The 17452-nt window shown below is 43.2% G+C and overlaps 1 protein-coding gene across 1 annotated transcript; it reads left to right on the top strand.

Moving 5' to 3' along the window:
- The first annotated feature begins 3480 nt into the window (after positions 1 to 3480).
- On the top strand, positions 3481 to 4277 carry LOC119525371 (glutathione S-transferase Mu 2-like). The gene has a single exon (XM_037824054.1). It carries the CDS (start codon positions 3508 to 3510, stop codon positions 4162 to 4164), a length of 657 nt encoding a protein of 218 aa, XP_037679982.1. The 5' UTR covers positions 3481 to 3507; the 3' UTR covers positions 4165 to 4277.
- The last annotated feature ends 13175 nt before the right edge of the window (positions 4278 to 17452 follow it).

Below are 17452 nucleotides of genomic sequence, written 5' to 3'. Positions count from 1 at the left end.
CTCTCTCAACTCCTGTGCTTTCTTCAAAAATGTCCTTGGGGTGTTTTGTCCTCTCTTAGTTTCTCCGGAGTAAACATTAGGCTAACATCTCCAAAGTGTCTGCAAAGTCTGCTTTCAGCGGCTGTCTCCAAAATGTGTCTCTCAGCTGCTCTGAGATCCTTCTGTTTGTGAGCTCTTTTGTAGGACTCCAGTGATTAAATCAAGACCCACCCTGAATGGTTGCAGTCCATATCTCCATGGAAATAATTTAATCAAAGTTTCATCCACAGTTGATTAGGTCACAGCTCCATGGAAACACTCAATCAAAGGATTCCAACCTAATCAACAATAATACATCTGCCCCCACAAGAACATGGCATTTGGGGGGACTTATACATCCAAACCAGCACAATATCCAACACCAATACCACGGTCTTGATTATACAGCTTATAGTAAGTTGTTAAATTCATTCATATAAGTTTCCCACTGTTTTTCTTTTATTCAAGATCTGCTGGACTGAGGATTAAGAACAGTAGGTCAGTGTGGGAGACCCAACAATTACGAGAGCTGTGGGGAGGCAGGCTATTTATGACAGCATGGGAAGACTTTAAAAAATGACAGTTTCTAGGCTTAGATTCTCACTTCAAGGCATGTCTAGAGAATCCATTTCTGCAGCTGCTTTAAATGACCTCCTGTGGTTGAATTATAATGAGGGGTGAATTCACAGCATCAACACATCTTTATGTGACTGTTAGAGCCTTGTTTGAGAAAAAAGCAGTACCCTGAGAACTGGAATGGCATAATTTGGGAGGACTTAGGTGACTTGGAGTGTCTTGATCTCACTTTGTTCAAACTGCCTCTCATGACCCTCACATGAGGCAGTTACTTTGCAAAGAGAGGCCGGTTTTCCTCTCTTTCATGCCAGCACCCTCTTGACCTCCACAACTAAGACAAAACCAGATCTTTGGATGCTCCCAGACACCAAATGCAAAGTCAAATGTTGGAGGAGAAGGTTTGCCAAAGATTTGTAAGATTTGGCTAATTTATATTGGTAAAAACCTGGGAAATTGTTATGGTCAGAACTTTCTTCCTCCTGCAATAGCCTCCTCCATCTATTACAAGCTCCTTTCCCCCTTTACAGTAATCTTTTTGAATAAAGTGTCTCCTTGAAAAACAACAACAAAAGAAAACAAAAACCTTGGGGACTGACTGTGTGTGGGATTGGATTCTGAGGGTGTGTCTTAGTTTGCCAGGGCTGCTATGACAAATACCACTGTATTATTTAGGATTCTCTAGGGAAACAGAACCAAAAAGAGATATCTGTAAATATAAGATTTTAGAAAAGTCTCTCACACAACTGTGGGGATGCACTAGTCCAAATTCTGTAGGGCAGGATGCACGAGTCCAAATTACATAGGGCAGGCAGCAAACTGGCAAGTCTGATGAAAGTGTTTGATGAACTCCTCAGGAAACACTTCACTGGCTAGCCAAAGAAGAAGTGAAGATCCTCTCTCTTTTTCCCTTAAAAGTATTCAACTGATTGGGTTAAATCCAGCTGATTGAATCCCCTCATTGAGGAAGACACACCCTTTGTTGATGAAATCAGTCACAGCTGCAGCCAATTGACTGATGATTTAATAAACCAGCCTTCTGGTTTACTAACCAGCCACAGATGCCCTTGCAGTAATGGTTAGGCCAGTGCTTGCTTGACCAGACACCTGGACACCATCACCTGGCCAAGTTGACACATGAACCTAACCATCACAACCACCTAATGGGTTGGCTTAAACAACATGGATTAATCATCTCATGGTTTCAGAAACTAGAAGTCTGATATCAAAGTATTGATAGAAAGTCTATGGCGTTCCGGCAGTCAGCTCTCTCTCTTCTTATGTCTGCTTTTCTGGTTTCCACTGACTTCTTGAGTGTGAACAAATTTCCTCTCTTTATAAGGCCTCTGGTCATGCAGCTTAAGCCCCACCCTGATTCATCTAAATAGGGTCTTTGAAGAGCCCATTCACAAATGAATCAACACCTTAACTGATAACATCTTCAAAGTTCCTTCTTACCGATGGGCTCACACCCACAGGAATGCTAATTGACTTAAACTAAACTGTCTTTTGTGGGAGACAGGATTCAATCCTCAATAGAGTGCTGACACCAGAGGAGGAGAAGCAATATTAAATTAGACTGAATGTTCCCAGAGAGGCATGTTGAGTAGAGATTTTGGGTTCATTAGACAAGCCCAAGCAGCTGGGAGTTGTTCTAATTGCTTGGTTGATTGAAACATGAACTCAATGGTGGCCTGTGTGAATACACCTGAGATGCCCGAGTAATCGTTGGTGTCATAGAGAAGGAATCTAAAGACCTAGGGAGAAGGGGAGTTGGAGTGGATTTATCATGTACAAGTAGTTTAGAAACTTGTTCTCATTTGCTAATGCTGCCAGAATGCAAAACACCAGAGATGGATTGGCTTTTATAAAAGAGGGTTTATTTGGTTACACAGCTACAGTCTTAAGGCCATAAAGTGTCCAAGGTAACACATCAGCAATCGGGTACCTTCACTGGAGGATGGCCAATGGTGTCTGGAAAACCTCTGTTAGCTGGGAAGGCATGTGGCTGGCGTCTGCTCCAAAGTTCTGGTTTCAAAATGGCTTTCTTCCAGGATGTTCCTCTCTAGGCTGCAGTTCCTCAAAAATGTCACTCTTAGTTGCACTTGGGGTATTTGTCCTCTCTCAGCTTCTCCGGAGCAAGAGTCTGCTTTCAACAGCCATCTTCAAACTGTCTCTCATCTGCAGCTCCTGTGCTTTCTTCGAAGTGTCCCTCTTGGCTGTTGCTCCTCTTCAAAATGTCACTCACAGCTGCACTGAGTTCCTTCTGTTTTTCAGCTTATTTATATGGCTCCACTGATCAAGGTCCACCCTGAATGGGTGGAGCCACGCCTCCATGGAAATATCTCATCAGAGTTATCACCTACAGTTGGGTGGGTCACATCTACATGGAAATCTAATCAGCACCAAAACGTCTGCCCCACAAGACTGCATCAAAGAATATGGCTTTTTCTGGGGGACATAATACATTCAAACTGGCACACTACTCCCTAAGGATGTCTTCTGAGAGGGTACAGAGGACAATTTCTGCACCACAATCTTGAGAAATACATTGCTGAAGGCATCCTTCCCAGTGAAAGCAGACTTCTGGGTGTACTCACTTATTGGGAATGAGGGAAAAATCACAGTATCTGTGGTGGATTGAATTATGTACCCCAATTTTTACTGGTTCTGTTTATTATCAGTTTTATTGAGATATATTCACGTAAAGCACAATCATCCACGTTGTACAGTCAATCACAGTAACATCATATAGTTGTGCATTCATCACCAAAATCAATTTTTGAACATTTTCATTAATCATAAAAAACAGTAAATAAGAACAAGAATAAAAATACAAGTGCCCAGGCTACTCGGATCAAGTCTAAGTCAAGCTCTGCCTAAGGCCTGTCTGCCGAGCCCGAGCAAACGAGCACCATGGCCATGATCTTGGGTTACTGGGATATCCGTGGGCTGGCTCACCTCATCCACCAGCTCCTGGAATACACTGACTCAAACTATGAGGAAAAGAAGTACACGCTGGGGGATGCTCCGGACTATGACAGAAGCCAGTGGCTGAATGACAAATTCAAGCTAGACCTGGACTTTCCCAATCTGCCCTGCTTAATCGATGGTGCTCGAAAGATCACCCAGAGCAACACCATCCTGCGCTATATCGCTCACAAGCACAACCTGTGTGGGGAGACAGAAGTAGAGAAGATTCACGTGGACATTTTGGAGAACCAGATTGCGGACACCCGCTTACAGCTGGCCACGATCTGCTACAGCCCTGACTTTGAGAAGCTAAAGCCCAAGTACCTGGAGGGGCTCCCTGAAAAGATGAGGCTCTACTCACAGTTCCTGGGGAAGCGGCCGTGGTTTGCGGGGGATAAGACCACCTTTGTGGATTTCCTGGCATACGACGTCCTTGACCAGAACCGTTCATTTGAGCCCAAGTGCCTGGACGCGTTCCCAAACCTGAAGGACTTCATGGCCCGCTTTGAGGGCCTGAAGCAGATCTCTGCCTACATGAAGTCCAGCCGCTTTTGCCCGGGCCCCATGTATACGAGGATGGCCGTGTGGGGCAATAAGTAAGGTCCTAGAAGGCCAGGAGATTGGAGTGAGGAGCCAGCTCTGTGCCTGCTGCCCAGGGGCCCTGAGACCAGCCCCTCCCCTAACACCAGTCGTCTCTCTCCTCTCCCCTTCATTTCCCCAGTCTCTTCCCCAAGGCCTTGTTGGGCTTTTACATCCCATCCTAACCCCAAGCCCCTCCAGAGCCTTTACAGTCTCAGTTCCTTCAGCAAACAACCCCTCCTGCACTGACACCAAGCAGACCTTCCCTCCCCTCCAGGGTTGCCTCTGCTCCAAGGAGCCCCCCTGGACCCCTTACCAGTAGACTTAGCCCTCAGCAACTCCAGCACTACCCAGAAGTGTCAGCCTTGTCCTGGTGTGCCTACCCTGCTGCCCAGCCATGGTCCTGCCCCAGCCCTGTCCAATCCCCAGTGAAATCTGGGCCACACCTGCTATACTTGCCTTACTCCTTCCTGGATACCTGGAATCAGGGCTGACTGTGTTGCAGAGAAGGCGTCTTCCCCTTGTCTTCTGGCCTACCCCGCCTGAGTGGGGTGGATGGGGATGTGGGTGAGGAGAGGGGGTTATGAGTTTTCTACCTGCCTATGTCCCTCTGTCCCTCACTGTGGGGTCTCTACAGCAGGGAGACCCCCTCTGCTTCTGGGTCCTTCATTCACCCAGCATCATCGAGTGCCCCCTGTAAGCCTCCTGGAACTGTCATGGTTCAGAGTGGTGGGGAAGGGTACTGAGCAGTCTTTAGGTTCTGTGAGGGTCCTGGGGGTCTATCTTCTGTGATCTTGAGAACTTTCCCTGATTTAGATGCCCCTCCTCTCTGTTTTCACAACACATCTCAGTAAAGCATAGCTCATCATATTGTAGTTGTTGCTTTGTTTCTCTCCCAGTAGATTGTAAGATCATTGAGCAGAGAATCTGTATTATTTGACTTTTATCTTTGTTATCTATCATAGCCTGGCATGCAGGAAATAGTCAATAAAAGTTTGACATTTGAAAGAAAAAAAAAATACAAGTAAAGAAGAACACCTAAAACTTCCCACACCCCCTATTATTCATTAAATATTTGTTCCCATTTTTCTACTCATCCATCCATACACTGGGTACAGAAAGTGTGAGCCACAAGGTTTTCACAATCACACTGTCACACCATGTAAGCTATACAGTTATACAATCATCTTCAATAATCAAGGCTACTGGGTTGCTGTTCAACAATTTGAGGTATGTTGATGGTTCTTGATCTGCATTCCTGTGGGTGTGAAACCGTGGTAAATAGGACCTCCTGAAGATGCTATTTTACGTTAAGGTGTGGCCCAAAGGAAGGAGTTTGGGTCTTAATCCAGAAAAGTGGAGTCCTTTATAAGCAGAATAAAATTCAGATACACACAGAGAGAGAATACCACAGAGAGCAAGTCAGAAGCTGGAAGTCAGTGGATTTCAGAAGAGAAAGGAAGACAACGCCATGTGGTGGGAAAGCCAAGGAACCCAAGGATTGCCAGCCAGAACACAACCAACCCTGGAAGGAAGCGAGTTTTCAAGCCTGCAAAACCATGTTAAGCCAATCCATTGAAAGGTATTTGGTTTAGCATCCTGGAAAGCTAAAACAGTATCTTTGAAACGTGTTGTAGGAGGCTGGGTTTGAAGATGAGTGTCTTCATTTGCCAAGCCACTATGACAAATACCGTAAACTGGTTGGCTTAAAAAACAAGCATTTATTAGCTCAGGGAATCAGAGGCTAGAATTCCAAAAATAAACATCAGCAAGGCCATACTATCTCTCCAAATACCATAGCATTCTGGTGCTGGCTTGCCACAATCCTAAGTGCTCCCTTGTCTTGCATCTCTGCCTCCTGTCACACAGTAATCTCTCTTCTTGTGCCTGCTTTTCTGCTAAATTCTGGCTTCTTCCTGTGTGATCTTCTCTAATTAACTATGCCTGAATTTCTTCTGCTTATAAAAGACTCCAGTAATGTGGATTAAGCCTACACTCACCCCTGATTCAGTTGGGCCACACCTTAACCAAAAAGTAACTTCTTCAAGAGGTTCTGTTTACAATGGGCTCACACCACAAGATGCAGATTAAGATTAATGACATATCTTTTGAGGGATACATAATTCAATCTACCACAGTGGGAGATGTTGCCCCTGAAGTAGACTCTCTGACTTCAGTGGGAATGATGGAATATCTAGAATGTCAGGGGTCAACTGACAGCCCTTGACCACAAGCAGCAAGATGAAGGTTGTCAACTATGCCAGAGTGGAAATGAGAATGTTTTTCTTACAGGGTGCTTTGATGGCGCCCAACTGACCAAGGGATTCTTAAAGCCAAAATAAATGGGAATTCCGCCAAGTTCCTATTTCATTTCTATTGACACCACCGCTACTACTCTCTACATTCGGCTAACAGAGGCTGGAATTGTGTCATCAAGAAAGAGAATCACAGCTTCTCACCCAATTCCCAGAACTGGATCAATTCACAGACCCTTGAAAGGAGGGGAAGTCTATATATCTTGTAGTAACATAAGATTGTGCCATAAATATTCCTTTTAGCATTTTTCAAAGCATCCCTCAGTCGTTTAACAGGAAGACTGTATGTTTGGGGAAAAGGGAAATATTCCTAATTTGGGGGGGATATTAGGTACTGGTTCTGAGCTGAGGCTGATCTCTAGAGTCTCGAAGAATCACTGTGTTCTACCAAGATGGAGGGTTATGGAGATTACTTGGTAAATGGAGTTTTGGCCCAAGTATGCCTCACGGTGGGCTCAGGATATTTTTGGACCCATCTCTGCTGGTTTGGATGTATTATGCCCCACAAAATGCCATTTCTTTAATGCAATCTTGTGGGGGCAGATGTGTTAGTGTTGATTAGGTTGGAATCTTTGGATTGGGTTGTTTCCATGGAGATGTGACCGGCTCAATTGTGTAGGTAATACCTTTGATTGGATTATTTCCATGGAGGTGTAGCCCCACCCATTCAGCCTTGGTTTCCACCCCACCCCACCCCCTATTTTTCTACTCATCCATCCATGCACTGGACAAAGGGGAGTGTGGTCCATATGTCTTTCCTAATCGCATTGTCTCCACTCATAAGCTACATTTTTATACCATCGTCTTCAAGATTCAACCATCGTTCCGGGTTGTAGTTTGATAGTTTCAGGTATTTACTGCTAGCTATTCCAATTCATTAGAACCTGAAAAGAGTTTTCTATATGGAGTGTAAGAGTGCCCACCAGAGTGACCTCTCAGCTCCTTTTGGAATCTCTCTGCCACTGAAGCCTATTTCATTTCCTTTCACATCCCCCTTTTTGTCAAGAAGATGTTCTCCATCCCATGATGCCGGGTCTAGATTCCTTCCTGGTGGTCATACTGTTGCCAGAGGGATTTACACTCCTGGATGTCAGATCCCACGTAGTGGGGAGGGCAGTCATTTCACCTGCTACGTTGTCTGCCTTGGTCTTGATTAGTATACTGGAGCCCTATAAATGCTCACAAACAGAAAGACCTCAGAGCAGCTGCAGCTTAGAGAGACATTTTGGAGAATGCATTTTGAAACGCCACCTAGGAGCAAGCAGATGCCAGCCACATGGCTTCCCAACTAACAGAGGTTTCCCGGATGCCAGTGGCCTTTCTCCAGTGAAGGCACCCTACTGTTGATGCCTTTGTTTGGAAATTTGCCTGTCCATAACACTAACTTTGTAACCAAATAAACCCCCTTTATAAAAGCCAATCCATTTCTGGTATTTTGCATAACAGCAGCATTAGCAAACCAGAACACCATCCCATGGTCATTTACACAGTTCTTGAATGTATAGTTGGGGTAGACACACTCAGCAATTCAAAGAATCTTCACATCAGCTTCGTGACCCGTGGATAAGGGCTGTATGGTCAGAAACACCAAATGAAAGCCCCTGGAGAGAACTTTCCTTACAAAAATAGTAAACCGAAAGCAGTGTCACCTCACACAGGGAAACACACAGATTGGCAACCAAAGTCAAAGCGTCCAGAGAAGCAAGGTATTAATGAAGCTGTCACAATACCTGCATTTTAGTTTCCCGGGCTACTCAAGCAAATACCAGGAAATGAGTCATGTTAAACAATGGGAATTTATTTGCTCACGGTTTTGAGGCCAAAAGAAAGCCCAAAGCAAGGCATCATCAAGGCGATCCTTTCTACCTGAAGATTGGTGTTCTGAGGCTGGCTGCCAGCCATCCTTGGCTCTTCTGACCCATGGCAATGCACATGGCAGCTTCTCTTGACCTCTCTCTTCTCTTCTGGGCTCTGTTGAATTTCAGCTTCTTGCTCCCATTGTGCTCTCTCTTTCTCTGTGTCTGAGTTTCATTCCACTTATAAATAACTCCAGTAATAGGATTCGGACCCATCCTGATTGAGGTGGGCCACACCATAACTGAAGTAGCCTCATCAAAAGGTCCTACTTACAATGGGTCCACATCCACAGGAATGCACTGGGTTTAAGAATATATTTTTCTGGGGCACACACAGCTCCAACCCACCACACCCAGTTAAATTGACAGCAGAAGTGGATTTCGGTGGATGGTGGATCATTGTAAACCTAATCAGGTGGTGATTCCTGCTGAAGCTGCAGCTCTAGATGGGATTTCTTGGTTACAGCAAATCCACACATCATCTGGTGGGCATATTTTAATATAATAAATGCATTTTCCTTAATCTCAATGAGTATGAGAACGTGAAGCAATTGACTTTTACCTGAGAAGGAAGAGTGATAGACCTTCATCATTTTTCTTTAGGGCTGCATTGGCTCTCTGTTGGTTTAGTGCAGAGGGACTTTGAACATTTCACCATCCCTTGGTGATCATTCTGATCCACTGCACGAATGACTTCCTGCTAAACAGGAAGTGGTAATTACTTGAGATCAGGGTTGACCGAAAGAACCTTCTGCAATGATAGAAAAGTTCTAGATCTGTGATGTCCAATTCAGTAGCCACATGTGGCTATTGAGCACTTGAAAATATGACAAGTCCAACTGAGGAACTGAATTTTTAATTTAAGTTAATTTTAATTAATTTAAAAAATTTTACAAGTCTTTTTGTGGCCACATGTTTTCATTTCTCTTGCAAAAATACCTAGGAGGAAATGGGAAGTTAAAGCTTAAAATGTACAGAGTTCCTACTTGGAATAATGGAATTACTTTAGCAATGAATGGTGGGGATGGTAGCACGACATTCCGAACGTAATTAACAGCTCTGAAGCATTTATCTGAATGTGATTAAAGGGGAAATGTTAGGTTACATGTGTAACAGAAAAAAATCCTTGGAACTACATGACAAACTGTGAATGAAGTTAAACCATGGACTACAGTTAATAGTACAATTATAAAAATGTGCTATCATCAATTGTAACAAGTGTTCCACCAATGCAAGGTGGTAATAATAGGGTGATATATGGGAATCCTGTATTTTATGCATGATTGTTCTGTAAACCACAACTTCTTTAATAAAGAAAATAAAAACATCTTTAAAAATACCAAGGAGTAGAATTGCTGGGTCATAGGGTTGTTGTATATTAATTAATTTAAATGTAAATAACCACATGTGACTAGCAGTTATTGCACTGGATAAGTCAGCCCTAGATGCTTTGATGAGACATATCCATAACCTTGATTTGGGATGAAATTATGAGGACTGTCACGTTAGTTAAAACTATTATTTTGAAATAATTTCAAACATACAGGACAGTTTCAAAAATAATATCAACCCTGTACGTAGAACACCAACATTCCCCTCACCCAGATACTCGGATCCACCAACTTTAATGTTTTGTAACATTTGCTGTATCATGCTATATATCTACCTGTCTGTCCATCTATATGTATCTATCTATCATCTATATATCCATCCATCCATCCACCCACCCATCCATCCATCCATTCATCCATGCACCCATCCATCCAGCCACCCATCCATCCATTCATCCATCCATCCACCCACCCATCCATCCATCCATCCATCCCTCTCTATATAACTATAATTTGAAACCTTTGAGTGTGGGTTGTATACATCATACTCCTCGAACTCTTGACACATCCATGTACATTTTCTAAGAGCAAGGATATTCACTTATGTAACCTCCTTAGGGACAGCTGCTGAGTTTAAGAAATTTCACCTTGCTATAAAGCTTATATTCTATACTCCAATTTTTTCCATATGTCCCAAAAATATCCTTTTGGGCATTTTCTCCTCCTTTATTAGATCCAGTCCAGGATCATGTATTGCAGTTAGCTATTATTGTCTATTACATTCATTTTTGAAGTTTCTGGGGGTCAAGTGGACTTGGACATGTCAGATTATGCCTCTAAAGTGAGACAAGTTGCTCTATCCTTTATCCTCTAAGAAAGAGACACAGTGCATGGTGGGTCCTTTTGATTTTGGAGGGAGCATATATCACGTTTGGATGTGCTTCTCTGACCCAGTTGGCAAGTGTATTAGTTAGGGTTCTCCAGGGAAAAAGAAGCAATGAGAGATATCTATAAATATAAGATTTATAAGTGTCTCACACAACTGTGGAGATGCATGAGTCCAAATTCCGTAGGGCAGGCAGCAAACTGGCAACTCCAATGAAGATGTTCAATGAACTCAGGAAATGAACTGGCAACTTCAATGAATGTGTTAGATGAACTCCTCAGGAAATGAACTGGCAACTTTGACAAACTCCTCAGGAAACGCTTCACTGGCCTGCCAAAGAAGTGAAGGTCCTCTGTCTGTCTTGCTTAAAAATCTTCAAGTGGCATTAGGGAAGATGGCGGCATAGAGAGGAGTGGAAGCTAAGTAGTCCCCCTGGAACAACTACAAAAAACCAGAAACAACGAGTAAATAATCCAGAATAACTGCGGTGGGACAAACGAGACCATTCACTCATCATACACCAACCTGAATTGGGAGGAATGCCTGAGATCACAGCATAAAATCTGTAAGTAAAACCTGAGGATCCAAGTCGTGAGACCCCCTCCCCCATAGCCTGAGCTGCAGGGCCTTGTGGGGCCAGAGAGAAGCTCTCTCCCAGCAAGCGAATATAGTCCAGCTGAGCTCCAAATGGGGTTTTAAGTAGCGAGTGTGAACTGCTCACTACAGGTACGCATCCCCAAAAAACAGACAGAGGCTTTGGGTGACGACTGACCTTGGAGAGCCGGAGGGTCGCCTTGGACTGGGTCTGAAGGGGACTATCTGTTTCTTTTTTGGCTCAGTGGAGAAAGCCCCAGTCATTTTCAGTTTCCAGGGCTGTGGCTTGGGGAAGGGTGGAGACAGCACAAGCAGAGAGTGAGACCACTGAAATGCTAATGACCTCCACCTGGGGGGTCTGTCTTCTCTAGGAGGAAAGGGGTGGGGCCCTTTCCATTCAGAACCAGACCCCAGAGCCTGGCGGAACACGGCCACACCTCCTCACACCAGTCAAGAATTATAGGCTAACAGGCATCACCTGCTGGGCAGAAAAGCACAGTGACCTGAGGCATCACAGGGTGGAGCAATTTTCTAAGACACACCCTCAGGGAAACCAGATACTGAATATTTCTTCCCTCTGGGACCTGAGCCTGTTCTGGTCTGGGAAAACCTGATGTGGATAACCAAGGAAACCATGCCTAGACAACAGAAAATTACAACCTACACTAAGGAAAACAAAGTTATGGCCCAGTCAAAGGAACAAACGTACACTTCAACTGAGATACAGGAATTTAAACAACTAATGCTAAATCAATTCAAAAAGTTTAGAGAAGATATTGCAAAAGAGATAGAGGCTGTAAAGGAAGCACTGGACATGTATACAGCAGTAACCAAAAGTTCAAAAAAACAACTAGTAGAATCTATGGAAATGAAAGGCACAACACAAGAGATGAAAGACACAATGGAAACATACAACAGCAGATCTCAAGAGGCAGAAGAAAACACTCAGGAACTGGAGAACAAAACACCTGAAAGCCTACACACAAAGGAGCAGATGGAGAAAAGAATGAAAAAATATGAGCAACATCTCTGGGAACTCAAGGATGAAACAAAGCACAATAATGTACATATCATTGGAGTCCCAGAAGGAGAAGAGAAGGGAGAGGGGGCAGAAGCAATAATAGAGGAAATAATTAATGAAAATTCCCCATGTCTTATGAAAGATATAAAATTACAGATCCAAGAAGCGCAGCGTACTCCAAACAGAAGAGATCTGAATAGGCCTACGCCAAGACACTTAATAATCAGATTATCAAATGTCAAAGACAAAGAGAGAATCCTGAAAGCAGCAGGAAAAAAGCAATCCATTACATACAAAGGAAGCTTAATAAGACTATGTGCAATCTCTCAGCAGAAACCATGGAGGCAAGAAGGAAGTGGTGTGATATATTTAAGATACTGAAAGAGAAAAACCACCAAGCAAGAATCCTATATCCAGCAAAGCTGTCCTTCAAATATGAGGGAGAGCTCAAAATATTTTCTGACAAACAGACACTGAGAGACTTTGTGAACAAGACACCTGCCCTACAGGAAATACTAAAGGGAGCACTACAGGGTGATAGAAGACAGGAGTGCGTGGTTTGGAACACAATTTTGGGAGATGGTAGCACAACAATGTAAGTACACTGAACAAAGGTAACTATGAATACAGTTGAGAGAGGAAGGTGGGGAGCATGTGAGACACCACAAGAAAGGAGGAAAGATAAAGACTGGGACTGTGTAACTTGGTGAAATCTAGAGTATTCAACAATTGTGATAAAATGTACAAATATGTTCTTTTACAAGGGAGAACAAGCAAATGTCAACCTTGCAAGGTGTTAAAAATGGGGAGGCATTGGGGGAGGGATGCAATCAGCATAAACTAGAGACTGTAACTTGAATCATTGTATTCTTTAATGTAACAAAGGTGATATATCAAGGTAAATGCAGATAAGGGGGGGATAGGGGAGGCATGTTAGACACTTGACATTGGTGGTATTGTCTGATTCTTTATTCTACTTTGATTTAAGGTTATTTTTCCTTTTGCTGCTTCCTAGCTGTCATTTTTTCCCCTCTTTCTTTTGCCTCTCTACCTTCTTTGACTCTCTCTCCTGCCTTGTGGAAGAAATGTAGATGCCCTTACATAGATAGTGGTGAAGGTGGTGAACACATAAATGTATGACCATGCAGAGAACCATCGATTATTTACTTGGGATGGAATGTATGGTGAGTGAACAAAACCATATAAAAAAAAATGGGTTGATGACAAAACCTCGAGGGCAATATACTGAGTGAAATAAGCCAGACACATAAGGGCAATTATTGCAGGGTCTCACTGATAGGAACTAATTATAATATGTAAACTCATAGACATGAAATATAAGGTACCAAGATATAGGATGAGGCTTAAGAATGGGGAGTGGTTGCTTAGTATGAGCAAAATGTTCGATCAGGATGAACTTAAATGTTTGGAAATGAACAGGGGTGTTGGTAGCAAGATGTGAGAATAACTAACAGCACTGAATGGTGTATGAATGAGGTGGAAAGGGGAAGCTCAGAGTCATATATGTCACCAGAAGGAAAGTTGGAGGTCAAAAGACGGGAATGTATAAAGCTGAATCCTATGTTGGGCAATGTCCATGATCAACGGTACAAATACTAGAAATCACTTCATGAACCAGAACAAATGTATGACAATACAATTAGAAGTTAATAATAGAGGGGCATATAGAGAAGAACTATATACCTATTACAAACTATATACTACAGTTAGTAGTATTTCAAGACTTTTTCATGAACAGTAACAAATGTACTATACCAATACTACGAGTCAACAATTGAGGGGGGGTGGTTAGGGATAGGGGAGGATTAGAGTTTCCTTTTCTTTTTTTCTTTTTTCATCTTTCACTTTATTTCTTGTCTGGAGTAATGAAAAGTTTCTAAAAATTGAACAAAAATTAAGTGTGATGGATGCACAGCTGTATGAGGGTACCCAGGGGCAAGTGATTGTACACTTTGGCTCTTTGGATAATTGTATGGTATCTGAACAATCTCAATAAAAATGAAAAAAAAAAGTCTTCAAGTGATTGGATTAAATCCAGCTGACAGCATTCTCTCGTGGAAGACAAGCCCTTCGTTAACATCATCAGTCACAGGTGCAGCCAATTGACAGATGATTTAATAAACCAGCCTGTTGGTTTATTAACCAGTCAGAAATGTCCTTGCAGTAACAGCTAGGCCAGTGCTTGCTTGACCAGACAGCTGGGTACCATCACTTGGCCAAGTTGACACATGAACCTAACCATCACAGCAAGTAACCTTCAAGCCTGTCAGCTCCAAATGGGGCCTACCTCAGTTTCAGTACAAGCCACTGTGCTACTTGGATCTGATGACCCAAGAGTCAATGCTGCTCAAAGAATCCATTGCTTTTTGGAATGTTGCATAGACAGACCCTGTGCAAACCCTAGAGGAGAATCACAATAGAGAATCCTTGTTTTTTTTTTTAAACTTTTTATTTTGAAATAACTTCAAACTTACAGGAAAGTTGCAAAATTAATACAAAAACAATGCAAAGAACTGCAATGTACCCTCCACCAAGATACCCAGATTTACCGACTTCTATCATTTTGCCATGTTTGTTGTATCATTCTGTCTATCCATCCTTCATCCATCCATCCATCCATCCATCCATCCATCCATCCATCTATCACATCTACACATTTGAGAGTATGTTGTATACATCATGATACTCTAACACTTAGTATTTCCATGTACATTTCCTTAGCTTTCTTGGGTTTTGGAGGAAAGCCATGTCTCCTCAACAAATATTTTGTCTCCTTTTGATAATCAGCTCTGGCTTGCTATTAAGCCCTAGTGGAGACTGAAAGCCAGACGATGGGACACTAAATGACCATGCTTCCTGAGCTGCTCATCTTGAACTAGAGGGATTTTAATGGTATTTAAAATCAATGGGGAAAAATAGTAAATGCTGCTGGGATGATTGCTGTTCCTTTGAAAAAAAAATTCCTACCTTACACAATTAACTAAAATAAAATTCTGGATGAAAAAGACTTGAATGTAAAAATAAAGCAATACATGTAATGAATAGAATTTAATGTTTTTATAAACATGGAATATGGATGGTCTTCTTAAGACAGAATAAAAGATATAAAGAAAAAATATTTAATCATGAACTATATTTAAGTTTAAAAGTGTCCATATGATAAAAGAGATAAAGTTAAAAGATAAGCCATGCCCTGGGAGAAAAAATTTGCAGCATATGTGTTCCAGTTTGCTAAGGCTGCCATTATGCAAAATACCAGAAATGGATTGGCTTTTATCAAGGGGAGTCATTTGGTTACAAATTTTCAGTCTTAAGGCCATAAAAGTGTCCAAATTAAGGCATCAACAAGATGATACCTTCACTGAAGAAAGGCCAATAGCATCTGGAAAACCTCTGACGGCCAGGAAGGCATGTGACTGGCATCTGCTGGTCCTTTCCTGCCAGGTTGCGTTTCAAAATGGCTTTCTCCAAAATGTCTCTCGGTCGCTCGTAGCTTCTTCAGGCCCTGTGCATCTAAGCATCGGGGTCCTCTCTTAGCTTCTCCAGAGCAAACTCTGGGCTAGTATCTCCAGACTTCTCCAAGCATCCCAAGTGTCAGCATCAGTGTCAGCTATTAGCTTCTCTCCAAAATGTCCCTCTCAGCTGCTCCGAATTCCTTCTGTTTGTGAGCTCTTTTATAGGACTCCAGCGATTAAATCAAGACCCACCCTGAATAGGTGGGGTCCATATCTCCATGGAAATACTTTAATCAAATGTTTCACCCACAGTTGATTGAGTCACATCTCCATGGGAACAGTCAATCAACAGATTCCAACCTAATCAACACTAATATGTCTGCCCCCACAAGACTGCATTAAAGAATATAGCTTTGGGGGCACATAATATATCCAAACTGGCACAACATCTAATAGCCACAGCATTTGTATTTAGAATATTTAAAAGAATTCTTACAAATAAATAAGGAAAAGACAAAGAGCCATCAATAAACATTGGAAAGTGCCAAGTCCACTCAATTGGGAAAGAATAGTCTCTGCAACAAATTGTGCTGGGCAAACTGGATGTCCATATGCAAAAAATGAAGGGTGGACCCATATCATACCATATACCAAAATGAACTCAAAATGGATCAAAGACCTAAATATAAGAACCAAAACTTAGGGAGAACCTAAGATGGTGGCTAGGTGAGATGGTAAAAAACACCTCCGTGAAAAATACTAGATAAAAACCAGAAAGTGACCCAGAACACCATGAAAAATACTAGATAAAAACCAGAAAGTGACCCAGAACACCACTGCCAGCGATGCACCAGCCAGACAAGGTCTGCTAAATCCACAGGGAACGTGCATTTGGTGAAACCAGGAGCCTGCATTCTGAAATGGATGAGTGAGTCTGCTGAAAATCCCTCAGCCATGCTGCGGTGCGGGGAAACGGTGGGCTGGCGTTTGGAGATGGACTAGTTCTTTAAAAAAAAAGCCTGGGAGCGGCTGCAGATACGACAGGGAGAGCTGCACAGTGAAGCACAGTGGGCTGGGTTAACGCCTCGGTGTCTGGCATGGAGGATACCCCTTCCCACACCTGCTGCTGATTGTCTCAAGACCAGAGGAGCATAGGGGAGCCAAAAGGAGAAAAAACCTGCATTCCTTGCAGCCATCTCCTCAGTGGGTAGGGGCACTCCTGCCCAGGGCCAGACCCACAGCCCAGAGCCATGCCAAGAAACCCAGTGTGATGGGGAATCTTTCCTGCAGCACTACACACAAGCCACAATATTAGCCATGGACAGTGGCCTTTAATACACCCACGGCTGATTGTCCCAGAGCTGGGAGGGTGGAGCTGTGTGAAAAGGGGGAAGTTAATGCCTTCCATTCAACCATCTTTGAAGTGGGCTGGGAGCACCCCTGCATGGCCCATCAACCCAGGGCTTCCCTGGTGGGCTGGCACACACTAGTGACATGGCATGGCCCTCCCTCAGACGATGTCCTGGAAGACCACAGCTGGGAAGGGGGAACCACTCAGAAATCCCAGGGAACCTATGCCAATACCAAGGTCTTGTGGGTCAGCAGCAGAGAACAGCCTTAAATCTCCGGGAACACCTGGGAGGTCTGATTATTAAAGCTGCCCTGCCTCCCTAACCACCCAGACACACACCCCACATTCAGGGCAGACAGCACCAGCAACACACCCAAACTTGGTGCACCAATTGGACCCCACAAGAATCAGACCCCCACACACCACAAAGACAAAGTGGGGGAGAACTGACTTGAGGGGAATAGGTGACTCACAGATGC

The sequence above is a fragment of the Choloepus didactylus genome (assembly GCF_015220235.1).
Source record: "Choloepus didactylus isolate mChoDid1 chromosome 25 unlocalized genomic scaffold, mChoDid1.pri SUPER_25_unloc1, whole genome shotgun sequence".
In the NCBI taxonomy this organism is placed as follows: domain Eukaryota; kingdom Metazoa; phylum Chordata; class Mammalia; order Pilosa; family Megalonychidae; genus Choloepus; species Choloepus didactylus.
Note: the sequence above shows the minus strand (reverse complement) of the source record. Positions and strands in the feature narration are given on the sequence as shown.

Bases quoted from the DNA above. Each gene is read 5' to 3' on its own strand.
- LOC119525371 (XM_037824054.1), top strand. From the start codon at position 3,508: ATGGCCATGATCTTGGGTTACTGGGATATCCGTGGGCTGGCTCACCTC.